This window comes from Hippocampus comes, unplaced genomic scaffold (assembly GCF_001891065.2).
Source record: "Hippocampus comes isolate QL1 unplaced genomic scaffold, H_comes_QL1_v1.1 scaffold16, whole genome shotgun sequence".
NCBI classification, from domain to species: Eukaryota; Metazoa; Chordata; class Actinopteri; order Syngnathiformes; family Syngnathidae; genus Hippocampus; species Hippocampus comes.
In genome coordinates, this window is record NW_017806168.1 from 438,258 (window position 1) to 459,179 (window position 20,922).

Below are 20,922 nucleotides of genomic sequence, written 5' to 3' on the forward strand. Positions count from 1 at the left end.
CCCCCGTCTGCGCCGGCCGCCGCCCTAATCCACACCCCCCTGAGGAATATTTCCCGTTACATAAGCCATGTGCCTGAGATAAATGATTCCCAACCCGACGCGGCGACGACCTCAATCCCGATGCGTAAACGGGAATACGCTGCATCCCTCCTTGTGTGTGCGCACACCTCCCTTTAGACACTCCCTGATGCTTGTTGACAGTATTCACCGCACCAATTTGTTAGTCGTGACTCGTTTTTGTGTCATTGATGATTTTTTTTTTTTTGTTTTTGTTCATAGGTGCCGGGAAAAGCATCAGCACTCCTCACGATCTGTGCTACACCTCAGGTACACAACATCACATGCCCTTTGTAAACCCCTTAACTCAGACAAGAATGAGTTTTCTCAACTATCCGTTGAGTATTTGTACTATAGAACCAAAACAGCAACAGACATGGTCTCTCCACGAAGTTTTTTGCAAGAATGAATGCCTCTCTGACAATATATGCTTCATTTGCCTCTCGAGGAAACAAAATCAGAACCCTATTTACCATCGTTGGGACGCAGCTGCTCTGTTGCGAGCTAAATGCTAATATTAGCATTCGCGGGGCCCCCAGACGCCTTGAAAATGACACGGAACGTTTTCCCCATTTGTCTTTCAGACACCCCAGATGCTCCCCGGAAGCTGGCCACCAGCACGCAGTCGCTCGTGCGGGGCTCGGCAAACCAGCTGAGCCAAAGGAAAAGGATCCTGCGGGCGCCCACGCTGGCCGAACTGGAGAGCTCCGAATCGGACGTAGGACACCATAAGCGCGAGACTCGATTACTATCGAAAGTAGACGTATGCCTGAAGCAACCTTCTCGACAGGAGGAGACGACGAGGAGCAGCTCCAGCGCCACCGCGTCATTGATGGACATCTCGCCAGATTCTGCCAAAGACAAGAAATGTAAGCAGGCTCCTTTTTTATGTCGCTTTCAAACCTGCACTGCTCTTCGTCCACAACTGGAACGTCCTTGTCAGACACGCTTTTTTTTTTTTTTTTTTTTTTTGTGTGCAGCTCCTCCGGCGTTCCTGCCAGTGTCCGCCACGCCGCTGCCGGACAAGCGTCAGCCGGCGGCTCCTGTGCGCCGCCACTCCATCGAAAAGGAAGCGCCTGCCAACTCCGCCCCTTTCGTCGCCCCCTCCAGACAGAGCTCCAAGTCTCTGGTACGTAGACGGTCGCTGACAAAAGCTGCACCGCGTGTAAACGTTTCCCCGGGGGAGTCGAAATAAATGTCAACAACACGGGCGGTAACTGTTAGGGCGTCACATGTAACGTGTTCTCTGCTATTGCTAACCACTCTCATTGACCGGCCCACTTCCTGTTTTCGCACGCTGCAGCTGATGGACAACGCCGGCAAGGTAACAACGCCCACCGCGCCTCATCCCTTTGCGCCCCCCCCCCCCCCGGCATATTTTCACATTCCCAATTTTGCTCATCGCGCGTCCGCACTGTAATGCGCCGCAGCGCCTTTCGCATTACAACGCATGAAGCGGTCTTCAAAATCACGAGACGTCGATGCAATAGACACAGGAAGCGCAACGGGCTTTAATCGCTGTGCTCTGACTGTAATTATGTTGTCATCCGAGAGGCATTATTTGGTTAACGTGGACTTTATGTAACTCAAAAAGGTCCCGTGTTTGTTCGGGAATGTTGTTGATGTCGTTGTCCCTTCTTGTGTGGTTCAGGTCCAAGATGCCAGTAGCTCTACTCAGGGCACGGTATGTCCTTAAAAAAAAAAAAAAAAAAAAAAGTCACATCTGGACTTCACTTTTTGCGCTTTATCTCATCACCATCTGCTTTCACGGGATATTTGTGGCGTGCTCAAAAAAAAAAATGCAAAAAACATGCTACAAATGTCTCACGTCTTCCGCTGACGAGTGCGCCGCCGCTTGAAAAACAATTGGAGGCTCTAAAAGATGCATTGGGGGGGGGGGGAGGGAAAGCATGCATGGTTTTTCTGTGAGTCCACCGTGAATGTAAACGGGTCGAAATAATCCACAAAAAAAGTCCGCAGTCACTATGTCATGTGTGAGGCCCATCAAAGCAATTAATCGACCTGTTTTAGTTTTGGACGACTAGAGAGGTGCCTTGACGTTTTTATTTGTTCCGTCACCATGATCATAACAATATGTTGTGTATTTTTTTCCATTCCTTTCAATAAGGAAGAATGATATGCAATTTGGATTTTGAATGCGGGGCACAGAGCAAATTACACTTGTGTCAACTAAACAGTCGATTAATTGAGCGAGAGGAAAGTTGTCTTGGCGTCGTCCCACTGTCCTTGGATTTGTCAGATGCTCTCGGGGTGGTGGTGGTGGTGTTTCTGTTCCGGTTGAGCTTTTTTTTTTGCTAATTTCCCGTGTGATGTGTGCCGTCCCCCCCACCCCAGGAGGAGTTCTGCTTCCCAGTGGAGTGTCTGACACTGACGGTGGAGGAGGTGATGCACATCCGCCAGGTGCTGGTCAAAGCTGAGCTGGAGAAGTTCCAGCAGTACAAGGACATCTACAACGCGCTCAAGAAAGGAAAGGTGGCACTGCGACTTTGGATTTTTTTTTTACATTGGTTCACTTGCTCTCATGTATTAACGCAAATATTTTGGGGGCTTTTGTTTTTTTTTTTGTTGTTTTTTTTTAGCTTTGCTTCTCGTGTCGCGTGAAGAGGTTTTCCTTCTTCACTTGGTCGTACACGTGCCAGTTCTGCAAGAGGTGAGGGCACCCCTTTTATAAATGATCCAGCTGGTGTAGAGGATGAAAAGTAAACACTTGATTTTGCGGTTCTTTCCAGGCCAGTGTGCTCACAGTGCTCCACAAAGGTAACACATTTATTTATTTTTTAAATTTAAAATACGAGTTCTTTGATTAATGTTGACATTTTATTTTTATCAAATATACATTCCTGAGGATTTTTTTTTTGGGGGGTATGGGGTGGGGCCCGGATGAAAACAAACTATCGTAGTTTTATGTATTTTTTTGGGAGGAAAATATGAGTTGGCTGAAAACATAAATCATCAAACTCGAATAAGTCTGGAGTTGGGGGGGGGTGTAAATTGCAGCAAAATCTCTGCCTTGAAGCTTTGCAGGGATAATTTTCCCATGGGGATTAATGTTACTGCATTCATTGACGCCCATGTCACTCACCAGGCTCAACAGTTTAAAGGAATTTTAAAAAAATCTTGTGCGATTGACCCCCCCCCCCCTATAAAAATATTCCAATCTTTAACTGAAACTAATGTGCATGTGTCAAACTTGCCCTTAGATACGTCTTCCTTCCAAGCCCTACTCCACGTTGCCCATCTACACTTTGGGCCCCGGCGCGACGGCTAAAGATGACGCGCCCATATCGTCGGCCTCGTCCGAAACGCCGGAGCAGTCGTTCGGTTTGGCGCAGAACCGCCGCAGCCTGCGCCGGAGTGTCTACAAGTCAGTTTCTACACTTTAAATCTATCGAGCCAATTTACTTGTACTCTTTGTCTTATTTGTTGAAATATTACAAGAGATTTCTTTTTTTTCTGCAATAATTCTTGTTAAATATCTCAATTTTTCGTTGAGCAGCTCTCTTTATTGGTGATGTGGGATGTCTTCCTCAGGTTCTCCAAGTCGGACAAGGACGCCGAGAATGATGCCACCCCTCCGGCACGAGGTGACCTGGACCTCCCCAAGGAGCTAACGGAGGACTGGGCCGCCATGGAGGTGTGCGTGGACTGCAAGAAGTTCATCACGGAGATCATCTCGTCCAGCAAGCGCAGCCTGTGCGCGGCCAGCAAGCGGGCGCGCCTCCACCGCCAGAGTCGTTCCTTCTACCGCAGCTCGTCGGCCTCCGTCGACTTCCGGCCCTCGCCTCGCATCCCCATCCACGAGGTTTAGACGGAGGGGAAACGCAACAACGCGTCGCCGGGCTCTCCCCGCTCGCCAAAGTCAGTTCCCTCGCTCAAGAAAGCGTCGGAGAATGTAAAATCCGAATGAATGAAGGAATGTTGGACAAAAAAAGGTTGTACATAGCGTCCAATCCCAACGCCGCAAGTTTTCCACGTAGCACTCAGGAACAACAAGCGATTGTCGCCACCCTCAGGTTGTCTCCCTCCACCTCAGACTTCTCTCTCTTACCAAATCAGCCCCCTTTTTTTTCCCCATACCGCATTTCTTTTTCATTCATCCAGTGACGCAAAATCTGAATTTGTTGACCATGTCTCGTCATGGAAATCGTTAAAAAGAGAATTCCAGATTTTTCCTAGATTTGAGCTTTTAATCACCCCACACTCCCATTTGAAGAATTTGTTTTCAGCCACTGTATCTCCACAACACACACACATTCAAATTATACCAAATGATGATTTTTGGACTACTTTGCTCATTACTGGAAATGACGAAGAAGGCAGTTCCAGAATGGAGTTGTTCTCACTGAAGTTTCCAATCACACCAAATAATTTGCTGTACTTCTCTGATGGTGGAAATGCTTTCTACCTTTTTGAATTTTTTTTTTTTTTTATTTTAATCAGCCTATAATTCCAAATATTTTAAAAAATAGCCAGACTACACCAAGTGATTTTGAAGAGTGGAGATTTTCCTGATTACGCCAACAATATTTTAAGTACTTCTCATTTGCAGGGTTTCCCCAATTTGTTTTTGTATTTCTGAAACTTTTTTTGTTGTTTTGTTTTTAACGCTGCTTTTTGAAAAGTGTACCTGGGGCCAAACTGCTGTTTGTTTTCTGAATGTTTTCTAGTTGTACATAGTGTACTTGCATCGAGTGCTACGGTACTGTACTCCTCGGTGGGCGCTCTGGCTTCTTTATCTGTTTTCATGACTGCTCTGATTGTTGTACATGCTGTATAGATCAAAACGCTACAGATAGAATTCAACTTTTATGAGGATCAAATGTTTGTCAAATCAAAGTCTTTTATGTGTTTAAAAAAATGTGTCTTATATTTAAGTATTTATGTTGGACTTTTGTCTTGTTTTTTTTTCTTTTTTTTTTCTAGCCCAGGCAGGGTTTCTCCATTCTTGCAAAGCAAACCTGATTGTTGAAGACGATTTAATGACCTTTTGTGACTCAACTTAAACAACAAAACAAGCTGGTCCTGTTCTACAATGACGTTCATGTTCCCATCAAACCTGATCTAATTTTTAGGCTCTGGTGTGCATGCTTGTCTTTTTTTTTTTTTTAATGGAAGAAATTACAATAAAAACTGATTTCTTATATTTGACTCACAATGTGTAATAGGCATAAACGTGGTTTACATCTTTCCCCCTTTTTTAATTATTTTTTTAAACTGGAATATACAGCTTTATTCTGGCAATATTGTGATTTCAACATGACTTATACAGCACTTAAAAAACAGCTGATGCTGTACATAAAAAAAGACGTAGAACAAATGGAGTTCCACCCAAAATAACCACGTTGTTCCAGCGACTACAACAACTCAGGGAGCTGTGTTCGTATGAATGTTCAGGACTCAAGAGTGGTTCCCAATTTCTTCCCATTCTCCTGTATGGTGCAGAATCCTCGCCTTTAAACGACCCTGGCCAAAAGGATCGATGGCTTTGACAGCAGGTCACTCAGAACCGTCATGAACATCAGCTGGCCCCTCCATGTTACCAATTCAGACCCCCGAAAACGTAGCCTTCCGCCCCCCCCCCCCCCCGCATCCTTTGGCTTGGACATCTCTTCCGATTACCCCTTTTCATTCGACCCAGCTACAGCCGGCTGGCAAAGGCCACGCGACGGACCCCACACCAGATGGCTTGATGTCATCAGGGAGGATCTCCAGCATCAGGGGCTGACCCTGGAGGACGCAGCGGACCTGGCTCATGACCGTGGTCATTGGCGGGCCCTGGTGAAGCTGTTCGGCTTTACGCACTGTGACGTCCGCCGATTGAGACCGGGCCCACGCATCGCAAGAGCATTTATTATGATTATTAAAACAAATGACATCAATTATATTTTAAAAAATATTACAACTGCAATGCTTATTTTGTTTTATTAAGTCTTTTCGTAAAAATGTATGACAAATCTGAATAATCTGGATCATTTTGATGACCTCTGGTGGTGTAAAAAGTATCGTGATTAATTTTTTTTTCTCTTTCTCTCTCAAAAAAGTCTGGGGAAAAATAAAACCGGGCAAATAAATGTGACTTTATTTTTTTTATATTATTTTTTAAACCTATTTAGATGTCCTCTATCGGCCTATCCAGCTATCATCCATCTATCTCTTTTTTTGAGCGTTTTTGTCCACGCAGGTGTTTAACGACCCCTGGTGGCACAACGTCTGTTGTGAGAACTTTTTTTCTTAGAAAACACGCGCAAACGCTTTTGTCCAGTAATTTTACTCTTATCCCAAAAATATATACAGTATACCACGTCCCTGAAAGTCCCTGAAAAAAACGTGTACAGAAAAAAATGGTAATACTTTTGCTTTCCTGTAAGGTATTTTACTACATTCCTATTACTTTACAATTGAATATGTGTCATTGTAGTTTTCAATTACCATTTTTGTTGTCCTGAAATTTACCTATTGTTTCACTTAGTGACTGAAATGACTTAAGTAATGAAGAAATAGTTAGCTGACAAGTAATCGATTATTTTATCAATTAAATTATTAATCGAGGAATTTTTGAGAATTTATAAATGGTTTAGCTACTTTTTAAAGATTAAAATTGACCAAATACCCGTAATTTCAGTTTCTCAACAATAATGTCGGATTTTTGTAGTCCTCCATGACTGATCTTCTTTGTTATGAGTGAAAATAAAACAATTGCGTTTAATTTGGAAAAGAATGCGTCTCGAGCTCGTCCCGTGAAGGGTGGACGGAAGTGACGTTTTTATCCAAGAGCGTGACGCCTCCCGCCGTTGGAACTACAACAAGGAAGTGGACGTACACTGATTGCCTGCCTCCAGGACGGAGACTCAAGACAAGGCGAAACGACACTCCGCGAACCGGACGTCGCTTCGCTCAGTTGTCGGTTACCGGCGAGGAGGCGACAGTGGCTTGGAGGACTGTGCGGGGGGTGTCACTGGTGGTCCCTGGTCACCGTGGACCAGCGTCTCATCGTCCCAGGGGCTTCTAGCCAGCCAGCCAGCTCGCTAGCTAACTAGCTTGCCATGAACACGGACGTGGAATTCCACATCAGGCAGAATTATCCGTGGAATAAGCTGCCGGCTAATGTCAAACAGGTACGTCGCTTAAAAAAAAAAAAACAACTTCAAAGCCAGTGACTCGTGACAGGAGACCGCATCCGTGTGGTGGTGGTGGGGGTGAAGCTGTCAATGTCACCGAGAGAAGCAGGCAGCCGGCCAGCCAACGACCACCATCAAGATAACATAGCTGCTGCTATCACAAAGATACACCAGGGAAGAATTGAACCATAAATGGGGAACTGAAGAGGGAAATGTTCTTTGCCCCACTGTTTTCTCTGTTCGCGGAATAAGAATTAAGAGCGACTCATTTGATTATTTTCATTTCACCTCTTTTCTCTGTTGGGTCACGTGACAGTCACAAAATGCGAGCTGGAGAGCACTTAGTCAATGTCAGTCGACAGCAGAGGGTCAAAGGTCAAAATGGGAGTCCCCTGAAATTGATGAAAATTGATTAATCAATCTGCATAATTTTTATTTCATAAAGCAATATTATTTATAATACCATATGGTGTTTTGACTAATGGGGGCACTTTGAATATAGTGTTGCGGGTTTTTTTTTTTTTTTTTTGCCGTGAGCTCCTTTAAGATAGCAGTCACGGAATTGTCAAAAAAAAAAAACAAAAAACGTTTTTGCCTTGTCAAAAAGGTCACTTCTTTCCTATACGTGTACGGGGTTCCTCATGATCCATATCTTGCAATTCTGTTCCAGACATCTGCAAGTCAATTAATTACGCCTGTCGGTCAGTTCAAACTTAAAATTCCAGATATGTGTCAGTGTAGATATCTTGAATGAAATATGACTTCAACTGGAATTATGACGAGACACAATCAAATTGTCGGCCTCTCCAACTGAAGTTGGAGATTGCAGATATCCATAATTCAAATTGAAGTGAAGGATGCTTAATATAATTTTTTTTCTCCTTTTTTTTTTTTTTTGGCAGAGCTTAGGCAACTCTCAGCGTGAGTACGAGAAACATGTCTTGCTGTACAGCATCCGCAACCAGCTGCGATTCCGCAATAACTTAGGTGAGCGTTTTTTTATGTTTGTTTGTTTGTTTCTGCATGTGTTTCAACCTCCTGGTAGCTTGTTTGGCAATCGGTTTTCCCTTTTGCACCCGCAGTCCGCCACGTGCGCAAGGACGAGCGCAAGTACTACGAGGAGCTGCTCAAGTACAGCCGCGACCACCTGATGCTGTATCCTTACCACCTGTCGGACATCGTGGTCAAGGGGCTGCGCGTCACGCCCTTCTCCTACTACGTGGGAATCATGGAGGTAAGCCTTCACTTGAAATCCATTTTGTCAAGTCAAGTCAAGTCAGAGCTAACTGCTGGGGGAAAACAATGCCACTCATGCAAGTGGACCGACGCGTTTCCTTCTTTGGCATTTCCCAAGACAAATGGCTTATTCATTCAGAAGAATGCACTTTTCCAGCACTTGGTTGCGGGAAAAAAAAATCCTTGTTCCGTGTCGTCTTTTTTGTTACCGTTAATTTTTAGTCTCACTCTTTTGTCTGCTCCTTTCTCTTGGTTTCACCTCCAGGATATCATGAACAGCGAGAAGAGCTACGACTCCTTGCCCAACTTCACCGCCGCTGACTGTGAGTTTTCGCTCTCCCGCACTGCGCAAGTCACGTTCTATTTGTGCTGATTTCAAATATCTTAATTTTTCTTCGTCATGTGGCTTATCGTCATGTCATGTGGCGACGCAGGTCTGAGGCTGCTTGGAATCGGAAGAAACCAGTACATCGACCTGATGAACCAGTGCCGCTCGTCCAAAGTGAGACGTGTACTAAAACGTATTATGCTGTGTTAAATCTGTCCACACTTTTTCTATTGAAGGCCGCTGTAAAATTCTTTCAATTTAAATTTATTAAACACAGTAAAATCAGTGCAGTGAGCCATTACAGTGAAACTCCTCTACAACAAAACCTACATGGGCGAAAATAACCCCTAGTGTGAAAAAATGCTTTAACACCATTCCCACTTTCCTGCCCCCCATACAAGGAAAAAAAAACCCTGTTGCGTGATACGAAATCTCTTTCTCTGCTCTTGCCTCGCAACGAAATTCACGAAAACGAAGTCAAATCCAACAGCGACCTCTACTGCTTCGTTCTTTGTTTACATCTGAAATCAAATTTGCTACAGTGAAAAACCCCCTGTTGTGAAAAATTTCTTGCTGCAAACATGATTTCGTTGTAGAGGAGTTTCACTGTATGTACTGTTTCTGTTTTCTGGTTAAATTTGGTGCGCCTATTAACTCTTCACCTCCTCTTCAGAAATTCTTCCGCCGGAAATCGGCGCGGGATCTTCTCCCGTCCAAACCGGTGGAGATCTCCGTGGAGCCGTGGTGGGTGGCGCAGACGGGCTACATCACCGAGGACGACATCAGGGTAAGAGGACGCGCGCGGGCCTTTCCGCACGACGACGCCCCACGCGCGCAGGTGAACTCACGCGCCATTTGCGTCATCGCAGATCTGCTCCTCAGCGGAGAAGAAAGCCATTGATAAGATGATTGATTCGGGACCTCAGCTGGCTGGATCGATGGAGTACAACGTGGTGCTAAGTGAGGATGCTAACTGTTGATGACGCATCCAAATTTGTTGTTGTTGTTGTATTTTTAAGATTGTTGTGATTTTTATGTTCAGGTTTGTACAATCGGGGCTTTATTTACTTGGACGTTCCCATATCGGACGACAGCTGCATCTCAGGTTTGTCCAGACTCTCACCGGAATGGTGACGACTGTTTATTCGTGCTTCCACAATATTTGTGCTGCTCCTCACTGTTTTGGGAATATTTCCGACTTTTTTTTTTCCCCCATCCTGCCAGCTCTCACTGACTTGATACTGCTTCTCGGTCATTTTTTGTTGGTTTTCACTGATTTGGTGTGTTGGCTTTCACTATATGTGCCGCTTCTGTTTTTGTGCTATTCAAACTGTAGGCGGTGGTACACAATTTTTTAACTCATTCAGTACCAGCCAATTCTGGACCAAGTCTGAAGACGTTTAAAAACATCTTTGGGAGTGAATGAGTTCAATAAGTTTTTTTTTTTTTTGTTTTTTTTTTTTTTTGTGGGGAGGAGGGCTTCTTCTCATAGTTTGTTTTTTTTGTCCATTTCTATCAGTAGTAGGTTTCTTCCAATTTCTGGTTTAGTTCCCCCTGTTTTGATGCCAGTTTTGCCCTGTCTGTGCCTCCACAGTGCCCCCGTTGGAGGGCTTTGTTATGAACCGTGTCCAGGGTGACTACTTTGAGACGCTGCTGTACAAAATCTTCGTTTCGATCGACGAGCAGACCAACGTAGCGGAGGTAGGACGCGTCCCTTCGATCACACAACCAGATTCGCTCGTCCCGTCTCATTCGTGTTCCCTCCTCCAGCTGGCAACCGTTTTGGAGATCGATTTGGACTTGGTGAAGGTGAGCGCTCACCCTCGTGGACAAGCGTTAGTGGACAAAGTTTGTTCATCCAATTTTGCGTTGTGACCAGAACGCCGTGTCCATGTACTGCCGTCTGGGCTTCGCTTTGAAGAAAGGTCAGGTGATCAGCTCCGAGCAGCTACACGCTACCTGGAAGAACGCGCCCTCCCTCAATAGGCTCAAGTATGGCTCGGGAAGACCCGGATGAGGATTATTTATTTTTTGGGGAGGAGGAGGAGGAGGGGGGCCATTCTGACTTGTCTTGTACATCACCAGAAGCACTATGGACCCTCAGAAGATGCTGCTGTCCTGGGAGCAAGGCAGCCCCGTCATGGAGGGAGGATCCTCGGCCACGGACACGGACACCACCAGTTTGGAGGACCAAGGTCTGCTGGATTACATGCACATGTGCTTACACTTTGCATGTTTTTTTTTTTTTTGTTTTTGTTTACCGTGTGCGTGTTTGTACAGCAGACACGGGCAGCGTGAGCAGCCTGAGCATCCCCGCGGCGCCCACCAAGCGGATCGCCTTCCTGTTCGACTCCACACTCACCGCCTTCCTCATGATGGGCAACCTGTCGCCCAACCTCAAGAGTCACGCCGTCACCATGTTTGAAGTGGGCAAGCTTTCCGACGAGACGCTGGACAGCTTCCTGGCCGAGCTGGAGAAGGTGAACAAAAACGCGCTCGAGCGTCGCTTGGAACAACAGCGGCAAAGCCAAACAAAAACGTTGTTGCTGTTTTGGTTCTTTTTGCGGCCGCGCAGGTGGAAAGCACAGCAGAGGGCGAGGCGCAGCGCTACTTTGACCACGCCCTCACCCTAAAGAACACCATCCTCTTTCTGCGCTACAACAAGGAACTCACTCAGGACCAGGGACCTGATATCCCAAATATCGGTACAGTATACCTTGAGGACTGTTTGCCGTCGATCTGTTTGCGCAAGCAGCCGCCTGTCAAAAATAAGTGATGCCCTCAGGAGGGTGCGCAAGTTGTTTGTTGTCAAATTCATTTTCCTCGTTAGGACACGTCTCTAGTTTAACCCTTTCAGGGACGGCGGTTCCTAGTGGACAGCTTATCATGTTATCAGGTTCCAGGGTACATGAAAGGGGATTGGTGGAAAAAAAATGCTCGCCCCAAGAAGAAATGATTCTTTGAAGTGGGCTCATTCTATAATTCAGTGGGCCACAAAAAAGTGCTGAGGCAACCTGGATCTGACCCTTGATGTTGTTTTTCAGACTTGTTCTCGAGCAAAAGTGCATGCGAGTGCTTTCCGGGACGGCTGAGCAACGCCCACGAGTTAGCACGTTACTACCGTATTCCTGTAGATACCGTTTGTTTGCTTTCGGCCGCTGGGCACATCGGTCCTTACCAAGACTGCTTTCGATCGGTATTGGATACGCCACCAGGTTTCCCCCTGGATATGCTGCGCTGCGAGAGCCTCCTGGGTTTGGACCAGGCCACCTGCAGCCGCGTGCTCAACAAGAACTACAAGCTACTGGTCTCCATGGCGCCGCTGAGCAACGAGATCAGACCCATCAGCAGCTGCACGCCTCAGGTACGCCCCATCGACGACCATGTTGGTCGACTGTCATCGTCACGTAATACTTTTTTTTTTTTTCTCATGTTTTTTTTTTACATGTCATTCAACGTGTATTTTGGGTTTTTTTCACTTTGTACTTTGGCCTGGTATTCAGTATACCTCCTAATGTAACATTTCCATTGCACTTAAATGTCTGTGCACCTCTCATGTAATATATTAAATAGTCTATGTCCATTCAATGGTCCGTGCACCTTTAAGCTACAAAAACGGGTCTGTGGACCTCCTAATGTATGACCCATATTTAATGGTCTGTGTGCCTGGAATGTCTTTTCTCATAACTTGATAACCAGAAATGATTTTGAGAAAGACTCCTTCACCATTACAACATGCACATATCTCCTCAACGCCCCTCCGAAACCTTCTCTCGCGGTACCACCAAAACCTCGCGCACATAATTTAACATTTTTACCATTTTTAATAGTCTGCGCATTTCTAATCTACCATATTACGACCATCTTTAATCCTCTGTGCGCCTCTAACGGACTATACGAAAAGTGTGGCATAGCAACGGCAGAGGGAGGTGACGTGATGCTCAGGCTCAAACTTCTTTCCTCAGGAAACATCATAAAAGGGCTTCCCGAAGTTTTGCATTTAGACTCGTGCGTGTTTTTAAATTTTTTTTTTTTTATGGCTGTAGCACATCGGGCCCGCCATCCCCGAAGTAAGCTCCATCTGGTTCAAGCTCTACCTGTACCATGTGACGGGGCAGGGCCCGCCCTCGCTGCTGCTCTCCAAAGGCTCCAGGCTGCGTAAGCTGCCCGACATCTTCCAGGTGAAGTCTCTCACGGGAATTCTTCAAGTATCCGGGGAATGTGAGGGAGGGGAGGAGGAGTGGGCGAGGAGGCGTGGAAGAGTGGGGAGAGGTGGAGGTAATTTCATGGAATTGGGTCACTTCAAAGCAGCAAAAAAACAAAACAACAAAAGAATTGACCTACTTAAACCTCTTTTCATAAAACCTGTTGGGACTGTGTTGTGTTGTCAGGTCTACGACAGGTTGCTGATCACGTCCTGGGGCCACGATCCTGGCGTGGTGCCCACGTCCAACGTGCTGGCCATGCTCAACGACGCTCTCACGCACTCGGCCGTTCTCATCCAGGTGAAAGGGTCTAAGCTGTCCAAAAAATCTTGATTGACATCCATCACGGTATTTAATGTGCTCATCGTTAAGAAATGGTGTTTGTGCGCACGCGTCGTAGGGTCACGGCATGCACGGCCATGGCGAAACTGTACACATCCCGTTCCCCTTTGATGAGGAGGACCTCAAGGGAGGTCAGTTGCTCAAAAAAAACAAAAACAAAAAAATCTCACCATTCTGTTCATTTCCCTCCTCCACATTTCTCCACCAATTCAAAACATTTCATTTTTAAAATGAAGCTCATTCAGGACAACAATGAAAACAAAAAGAATTAACTCCTACTTCCGTATTTCGCAACTGATCCAAATCTCAAACCTGTTGCCTGTCTTAGGAAATCATGACAGTCCCAAAAATGTTTTTTTATGACTTGACATTTTGTGTTTGTTAGAGTTCTCCTACGCCAACATGTGCGTTCACAAGGCGCTACGCAAACTGCGCGAGCACGTGGACCTGGAGCACCAGTGTGGCTACATCACTATGCTCAACGCCAACAACAGACACCGGCGCCGGCCCAGCGACACCATCGAGTGCAGAGGTAAGGTATACTGATTATGTAATGTGGGCCAAAGGGCTGGGACAGATGAATTTAAAAAAAACTTATTTTTTTTTCCTCTCAAGAGGTCTGATTTTGGAAATTATTGGCTCATTTTTTTTCTAGCCCTCCGCTTACAGTCAAAATCTCTCGTTCCATAACAATGTGTCAAAGTGAATTGAACATGCTTTGTTCATATAGGGTCGAAAACCAATTCAACCTCTGATCGTATGTTTACATTGGACAGAACACCTGAAGGAAATGAAGGATTTTGTCATAAATATGATGAAAATATATATTTTTTTAAATTCCCACTTTGGACTAGAAATTCGCAATAAACAGCAGCAAAATTTGGAGGGAAGAAAGTAGAAAAAAAAGGGGGGAAAAATGAAGTATTGGCATGCACAAAATAAATGAACTGTACACAGTACAGAATTCAATATAAAATATAAAATTGATTTGGGGAGATTTGGTAGCCAATGTTCAACGTGAACCTACAATTTGAAATAGATCATCTTTGAAATTGTTTTCATTTTATATGATATGTTGGGAAAATTTCTATTGATCCTTAATTGGATGTTCAGGATCCTATGTAAACACACAATGTAGCACAGAACTAGGTTGAAATTGGTTCCTGAGCCAGTAGCCACATGGAAAATGTCCATTGTCAGACAAGAAAGGATTTCTTACCTTTTCTTATCTTGAAAATAGCAAATAAACTCTAATCAATAAAATGTATGCAGGGGACAGTCCTCGTATGTGCACGTGAGAAGCCACTTGCCATAACGCCATAAGATTCGATGCGCTTCCTCTTATCTTCAGGAGACACTCACCTCGGAGGAGGCTTGGACACCAACGGCAGCACTGAGTCCTTCGAACTGGTGTCGGAAGAGAACAACGGAGACGGACGAGCCAAGACAGACAGTACATCAAACGAATCAAAGCCACCAAAGTTGACAACCAAAACGCATGCCAATCTTTGTTTGCCATTCTTAGCCCTCTCATGCGAGGACGAGTGGGTTCCCCTGGAGCTGTGCTTCGGCATGCCGCTCTTCAGCTCCGAGCTCAACCGCAAGGTGTGCCGCAAGATCGCCGCCCACAAGCTATGCGGCAGCGACAGGTGGCGCCTCACTTGATTGATTGATGGGTTTATTTTGTTTGAATGGAAGCGGCGCGGTGTTCACGCTAGTTCTTGTTGCACAGCTTGCAAGAGCTGCTTCACTCCAGCCGGAAGCTGTCCCTTAAGGTGCTGAGCTTCGTCCAGTCGTTTCAGGTAAGGGATGCTCACTCGGACCTCTGTCAGTGATTGAACGTTTGCAGAAAGACATCAGAAATGTCATCCGATACTCCACAAGTTCCCAATTGGTTTCACATTCAGTGTAAACACACAATTTGGATCCAATCAGGATTGGAGCTATGCATGTTTGAGATGTTTTCCTCCAGCACATCTGATTCAAATAGTTGGCACTTCAAGCAAGCTTTGCAGAATCCTGATAAGGATTATGATCATTCGGCACTGGACGCATACAATTTAGATCATTTCACCTTGTTGTTATGGGTCAGGATGGCGGTCCACCCTGCGAGCCGGACAGCGGGGTGACCAATCCTCTCAGTCAGCCCCCGGCCGAATCGGGCGTCCCTCTACCGGCCATCAACCTCCTCTACAAGGAAGGGCAGCTGCGGGAGTGGAGCGGGCGGGCCCCTCCTCCTCTGGACATCACAGCCCTGCAGCGCGACCAGTCCACGTAGAACCCCTCTCCGACCACCGTCATCCACCCTTAATTTTGCATCCCGGCCCGGCATTGAACAAGGGCCTTTTAGCTTCAGGATCCCCACCAAAAACACAAGCGCTAGGACACCACCAGGCAAGATAACACACTTAGCTTGCCCTCCACCCCTTACCGCAGTTGATGTTTAGTGGAACCCCCCCGTCCCCCTTTTCATGTGGTATCAGTGTTCCAAAAGTCACCCCCAGCCCCAAGACCGACTGTAGTGTCATGTTTAGTGATGCGATGCATGAAAATCCTTTCCTTTGAGGGGAGGTGTTAATTGTTTGCACTGTGCAGTACTTACTGTGGATCAAAAGTGGCTTCTTTCATTTTTTTCCTTTCAGTTTGAGAGCACCAAAGACTTTTTTTGTTGTTGTTTTTTTAATTATGACTTGTTTTGGTGTGGTTTTAAATTTTTGATCCTTTTTTTTTTTTCATTTTTACTTTTATTTTTTTGCGCCTTATCACAAAGTCACATTCCAACTTCCATGAGTGAAACTGATATAAAAAGAGCAGTAGCAGAAAATCCTGACAGTTGGTATCCAGTCTTGCCGAATGCTGGCGCCTCCTCTGCATCAGGTCCAGCTCAGATAGCTCCCTGCTAGCATTTCGTCTTGATTGGGTCCAACAGTGTTAACTTCCTGCTGGGACCATTTTGCCATCCGGTTCAGTTCTGGTATCTGCTTGCGCCTCTTGGAGTCCGGGGGCCAGCTCTGGTAGCCACCTGCTAGCATCTCTTCCAGATGGGATCCAACTCTGGTGTAGCTAAATGCTAGCACAATTTCTGCACCAGATAAGCACCAGCAAGCTCCTTGTTTAGATTGGATCCAGCTCCTCTTGCATCTTCTGGACTGGATCCAGCTCTGGTAGCTGCCTCTTAGTATTTCTCTTAGATGGTGTCTAGTTTTAGTAGCCACCTACGAGCATCTCTTCTCTATCAGGAAGCCACTTGCTAGCATGTCTTCTAGATGTGAATCCAGTTCTGGTGGTTGACTCCTCGCGGCTTTTCTTGGTTGAGTCCAGCGGTGGCAGCCGTCTGCTAACACCCCGACTGGTCCGGGTCCAGCTCTGTGTCGCTGCCTGCCAGTGTCTCATCTTGATAAGATAGCTAGATGGGTCCAGCTCTGGTAGCTGCCTGCTAGCACATCTTCTCAATCATATGCGGCGAGAATAACCTCTCTTTTGCATCCCATTTGGATCGGGTAGCTGCCTCAATCAAGTCAAGCTGTGATTGTGTAGATGCCTGTTTGAGCTTCTTGATTAGGTCCAGCTGTGAAAGTTGGCTGCTAGCATCTCTTCAAGGTGGAATTCAGCTGTTGTAGCCCCCTGCTAGCGCAGCATCTGGATTGGTTAACCATCTGCTGTTTCCCATCTGGATGGGTTTTCACCTCTGGGTGAGTTCAGACCACATGTGTCTGAAAATATGGCATCGTTTACTTTTGTTAGCATTAGCATAATTTCTGTTGTGTTTCCGAAGATTTCGACCTGTATGTTTATGTTTTTATCAATAAGCAATGAAAAAAAAACCCCACACAATCTCGTTCAAGCATGGCAACTTTGGAACTGTTTGTGCGTGTACATCCACTCGGGGTGTGTGTCCATACTGCACACTTCCTTGAAACAACAAGAGCTCTCCCTGGAACACTGTCAGTCTTCATGAAGCCAACATCCACTCGTGTTTACAGATGTTAGTTTTCTATATCAGCCTCTCTTTTCGGACATCTTTGTTGTAGCTCCTTTAAATGGTTTAATTATTACAAAGATGATGATGATGATGATGGAAAAAAATATGAATTACATTCTGCTCATCTTATAATAAACATGTATATGAAGATGTATATAAAAAGGAATTAAACGGGTTTCTCCCTGACTCTGGCTTTCGTTTGTATTCCTGACTTTGCATTTTAGAGCCAAGGTGACATTACGACATTGTGGGGGAACAGATGGTGCGGCATAGCGCGCTTCCGGAAGCGTCCATCTGCCTGTAGAATGCACTTGTTCACCTTCGAGAGTTGTACAAATAAGGAGGAAGGAAGGTGCTTGGTGCCTGCTAGCATCTCTTTTTGATGAGGTCCAGCTCAGATTGTTGTCTGGTCGTATCTCTTGTGGATCAGGTGGCCACTTGCTAGCACCTCTGCTGGGTCAGGTCCACTTTTTGCTAACTGCCGTTTAGAGCCTCTTCTAGATAGAAAAATCTGACAGCAGACAGCCAGCAGAGTTATACCCAATGTAGAAAACGCGCTAGTCGGCGGAGACACTGGCAAGCAGCCACCACAACTTGAGCCAATTTAAAAGAGATGCCATTAGACAGCTTGCCGGAGCTGGACCTCATCAAAATGATATGCTACTAAGTGCCTACTCAATTTAAAAGAAATTACGGTAGACGGCTTACGCAACTGGACTCCATCCTGGCAGCCGCCTGTTAGCATCTCCACTGAGTTGGTCAGACCCCTATTATACCACTTCTACTCAACTTTATTTAGGGAGCAGTTTTAATTCTGTACAGCTACATACCACTAGCCTTTGCATTTAAAGTTTATGGTGTTATTGTTGTGCATTGCCATGCATTACTTTTATTTGAACAAAACTACTGTTTGCAATAAATACTTATCCATCACGGTTACCATCCTAGTAAAAACGCAACGAAAAAAAGTAACTATTCATTTCTGTGTCCGTTTCCGCTCTTCACTTTTATTTTAACGGGCACTCGTTTCACTCACTTCCGGTCAGGAGGCAAGGATTTTGAGGGCTTGATGGGAACCGCACGTGAACCTCATCGAGGGGCGAGTGGCGAGGAGGACGCGAGCCTGCTTGGCAACCCGGTCGGACCGGACCGGACCACACTGACTGGACCGCTTTTGGCATGAAATTGTGCGAATTTCATTGACGCCTGCACGCCAAATTTGACTGCGGAAAAGACGCTCAGGTGAGTCGCTAACACCTGTGGAGGACAAAAGGGGTGGCGGCGTGAATTCTAAGTCATTACCTCCTTTTTTTACACACTTTTTGCTGTGTAATTCGGATTCAAATTTGCCCAAATGGCGAAATTTTGACTCCCGGTTATCGGACCTGTTGTTCGCCCGAATGGGGAACCACATGGAGCGGTTAAGTTACGCCGAAGTTCCCACCGCGGACCCGCACGGCGTGGACCGGGACGATGGTCCTCGTATCGGCGTCTCGTACATTTTCTCTGGTGGGGAGGACGACGAGGACGAACCGGGTGGAGGTGGTGATAATGAGGCGGCGGCGGACGGGACCCAGCCGAACTCCAACCCGGAAGAAACGCCGTTCGACCCGCGGGAGGAGGTGGAATGCGCCGTATACAAGCTGGACGAGTGCGTGTACGAGAAGAGTCGCCGGGCGTCCTCTTTGGAAGTGTACTCGCCGGAGAACTTGCTCAACAAGTGTCGCGCCGGCGATTTGGTGGAGTTCGTGGCAGGCGGCCAGTACCCGCACTGGGCGGTGTACGTGGGCGACTTCCAGGTGGTCCACCTGCACCGAGCCGAGGTGAAAAGCGCCTTCCTGACGGACGCCGGCCGAGGGAGACGTTGCCGGATCGTCAACGAGCGGTACAAATTCCGAGCCCGAGACCCGGAGGTGGTGGTGCAGAGCGCCCTGGAGCAGGTATGTGTCAAATGCCGTTTGAGCGTTTTTCTCCATATCCTCGACGTCCATCTTAAGGTCCATGTTCTTGTGCAGTCATCTCTTCATTTGAATTCACTCGAACTACATTCACCCGTTTATCATATCAATTTTCCATATTAAAATGAGGTGAAATGACATCAATTCGCCCCCAACACACACACACACACTCACACACACACAAACCTTTTTGGGAATGTTTTTAATGAACAAAAACCAGCATTGTTTTGTCACATGCAAAAACAGTTATTCATAAGATGAAATATAACATGAAATTCACGCACACATTGTCGTGTATTCTTGAGTTGTGACTCTGTGGCGTGGCCTACTGAATGATATCCTGTTGATGATTCAGCACATCGTAGGTACGTGAGAACAAAATTTTATTTTTTACTCCAGAAAGAGCAGTGTCACCGGAAAGAGCAGGAATAAAAGACAAAAACTGTGTTTTAAATTTGTCAAAATGTTAATGAGCAGGTTTTGACATTTTGAAAGTTTCAAAAAGCGGGCAAAAATATAGATAACGTTCTCCATTGTTACACTAGAATGGTCTCTGACTCAGTCTGTGCCAAGCGGTGTTCAACTGTTTCGCGACATGTAAGAGCAAAGAGAAGCCTTTTGAGTTGCTATAAGCATAGGGAACGACTACGTGTGCCATAAAAGCAGATTTTGCAGTGCGATACGATAAGCATAGGGAACGACGTGTGCCATAAAAGCAGATTTTGCAGTGCGATACCCCCCGCCCCCTCTGCCTTTCGTTTATTTGGCGACCGGAGATTCCTGACCTACAACATCTCTGGCAAAGGATGGTTGGGTTATCCCGATGGATGGCTCCCGTCTAAGTTAGGCGACATAACTTTACCATAGTGTAGAATTTTCTTCCACAGTGTACAGATTTGATTAAACTTTGTCCGCATGACCCCGGCACATCAAAATTGTGTTGTTTGAGGTGATATAAAAGTTCCAACATTCAACACTTTTTGCGTGGTTAGTAGATGAGTTATCTTGCCATGTTTGCGCTAATTATCGAAATACTGCATGAAAATCATCACATTGAAATCGTGGCGTAGAAGAAGATTCCACATTACATAATATCCAAAAGTAGATGCAGGAAATGCATTTTTAACAAGGCAGACCGCATTTTTCTTAGGACATGCGTGACGTGATCACATGAAAATGGCCTGACCAAAAAATGGCGGAAACAATTCAGTTGTCGCATACCTAGACGTTGTTAGTTCCGTGTTAGCGTTGTCTCCGTGTCCCTCGCAAAGTGTTACCATTTCGTATTTGTGTGTTTGGCGCCAAGGAACTATGTTGAAGTGAGATGACGAGGTTCATTTGCTTTGCCTCCAATCTTGTTGCATCTTGGTACAAAGCAACTATGGTGGAGTTGAGGGGCTTCATTTGGACAAAAGCATTGCTTTGGCACCATCTTGTTGCTTCCAATTAACTATTTTGAAACGGTTCTTCCTCACTAGTATGAATTAGTTGTCCTGCTAGTGAGGACAAAAGGCGTAATACTACATGGACCTTAATGTGGATGTGAAGGATCTGGATATAAAAGCTCAAACGGCTCGCCATAGGTGGGCCTGAAGGACCGCGAGCTGTGCTGGCGCAACTCGGAGGGCTTTGCCGCCTGGTGCCGCTTCGGCCGCCGGGGGTTGAAGGCGGGCGG

The 20,922-nt window shown here is 45.9% G+C and overlaps 3 protein-coding genes across 6 annotated transcripts in view; all 3 read left to right on the top strand.

Annotated features, from left to right (window-relative positions):
• LOC109531602 (protein spire homolog 1-like) overlaps positions 1–5,219 on the top strand; it is an 11,122-nt gene extending 5,903 nt beyond the window's left edge. The window contains exons 7-17 of one of the 3 annotated variants that reach the window (XM_019895970.1): positions 280–327; positions 642–775; positions 848–926; positions 1,038–1,186; positions 1,361–1,381; positions 1,709–1,741; positions 2,413–2,550; positions 2,658–2,728; positions 2,808–2,835; positions 3,279–3,442; positions 3,610–5,219. In XM_019895970.1, coding sequence (XP_019751529.1) covers positions 280–327; positions 642–775; positions 848–926; positions 1,038–1,186; positions 1,361–1,381; positions 1,709–1,741; positions 2,413–2,550; positions 2,658–2,728; positions 2,808–2,835; positions 3,279–3,442; positions 3,610–3,886 — 1,142 coding nt within the window. In that variant the 3' untranslated portion in view covers positions 3,887–5,219. The remainder of the gene's footprint in view (positions 1–279; positions 328–641; positions 776–847; positions 927–1,037; positions 1,187–1,360; positions 1,382–1,708; positions 1,742–2,412; positions 2,551–2,657; positions 2,729–2,807; positions 2,836–3,278; positions 3,443–3,609) is intronic. The other 2 variants (XM_019895971.1, XM_019895972.1) reach the window with 2 other exon arrangements.
• A 1,646-nt stretch (positions 5,220–6,865) lies between these two features.
• fam91a1 (family with sequence similarity 91 member A1) lies at positions 6,866–17,480 on the top strand. 2 transcript variants are annotated; one of them, XM_019895965.1, is made up of 23 exons: positions 6,866–7,193; positions 8,099–8,183; positions 8,279–8,430; positions 8,698–8,755; positions 8,867–8,934; positions 9,434–9,547; positions 9,630–9,720; positions 9,803–9,865; positions 10,355–10,461; positions 10,531–10,569; positions 10,640–10,752; positions 10,846–10,955; positions 11,041–11,240; positions 11,336–11,465; positions 11,976–12,124; positions 12,807–12,941; positions 13,152–13,265; positions 13,366–13,438; positions 13,693–13,839; positions 14,659–14,760; positions 14,833–14,956; positions 15,040–15,109; positions 15,400–17,480. In XM_019895965.1, the coding sequence occupies exons 1-23, from the start codon at positions 7,122–7,124 to the stop codon at positions 15,583–15,585; spliced, it is 2,502 nt and encodes an 833-aa protein (XP_019751524.1). In that variant the 5' UTR covers positions 6,866–7,121; the 3' UTR covers positions 15,586–17,480. The 2 variants fall into 2 exon arrangements, with proteins under 2 accessions (XP_019751524.1, XP_019751525.1); XM_019895966.1 differs by having other exon boundaries at positions 11,044–11,240.
• An 822-nt stretch (positions 17,481–18,302) lies between these two features.
• lratd2a (LRAT domain containing 2a) overlaps positions 18,303–20,922 on the top strand; it is a 3,454-nt gene continuing 834 nt past the window's right edge. Inside the window, exons 1-2 of the mRNA XM_019895952.1 lie at positions 18,303–19,229; positions 20,831–20,918. Coding sequence (XP_019751511.1) covers positions 18,690–19,229; positions 20,831–20,918 — 628 coding nt within the window. The 5' untranslated portion in view covers positions 18,303–18,689. The remainder of the gene's footprint in view (positions 19,230–20,830; positions 20,919–20,922) is intronic.

What these genes read in the sequence shown, in the direction of transcription:
- fam91a1 (XM_019895965.1), top strand. Translation starts at nt 7,122, where the DNA reads ATGAACACGGACGTGGAATTCCACATCAGGCAGAATTATCCGTGGAAT. An exon ending in TCGATTTGGACTTGGTGAAG is followed by an intron (nt 10,570 to 10,639) that starts GTGAGCGCTCAC and finishes CGTTGTGACCAG; the next exon opens with AACGCCGTGTCCATGTACTG. An exon ending in GCTTCGTCCAGTCGTTTCAG is followed by an intron (nt 15,110 to 15,399) that starts GTAAGGGATGCT and finishes GTTATGGGTCAG; the next exon opens with GATGGCGGTCCACCCTGCGA.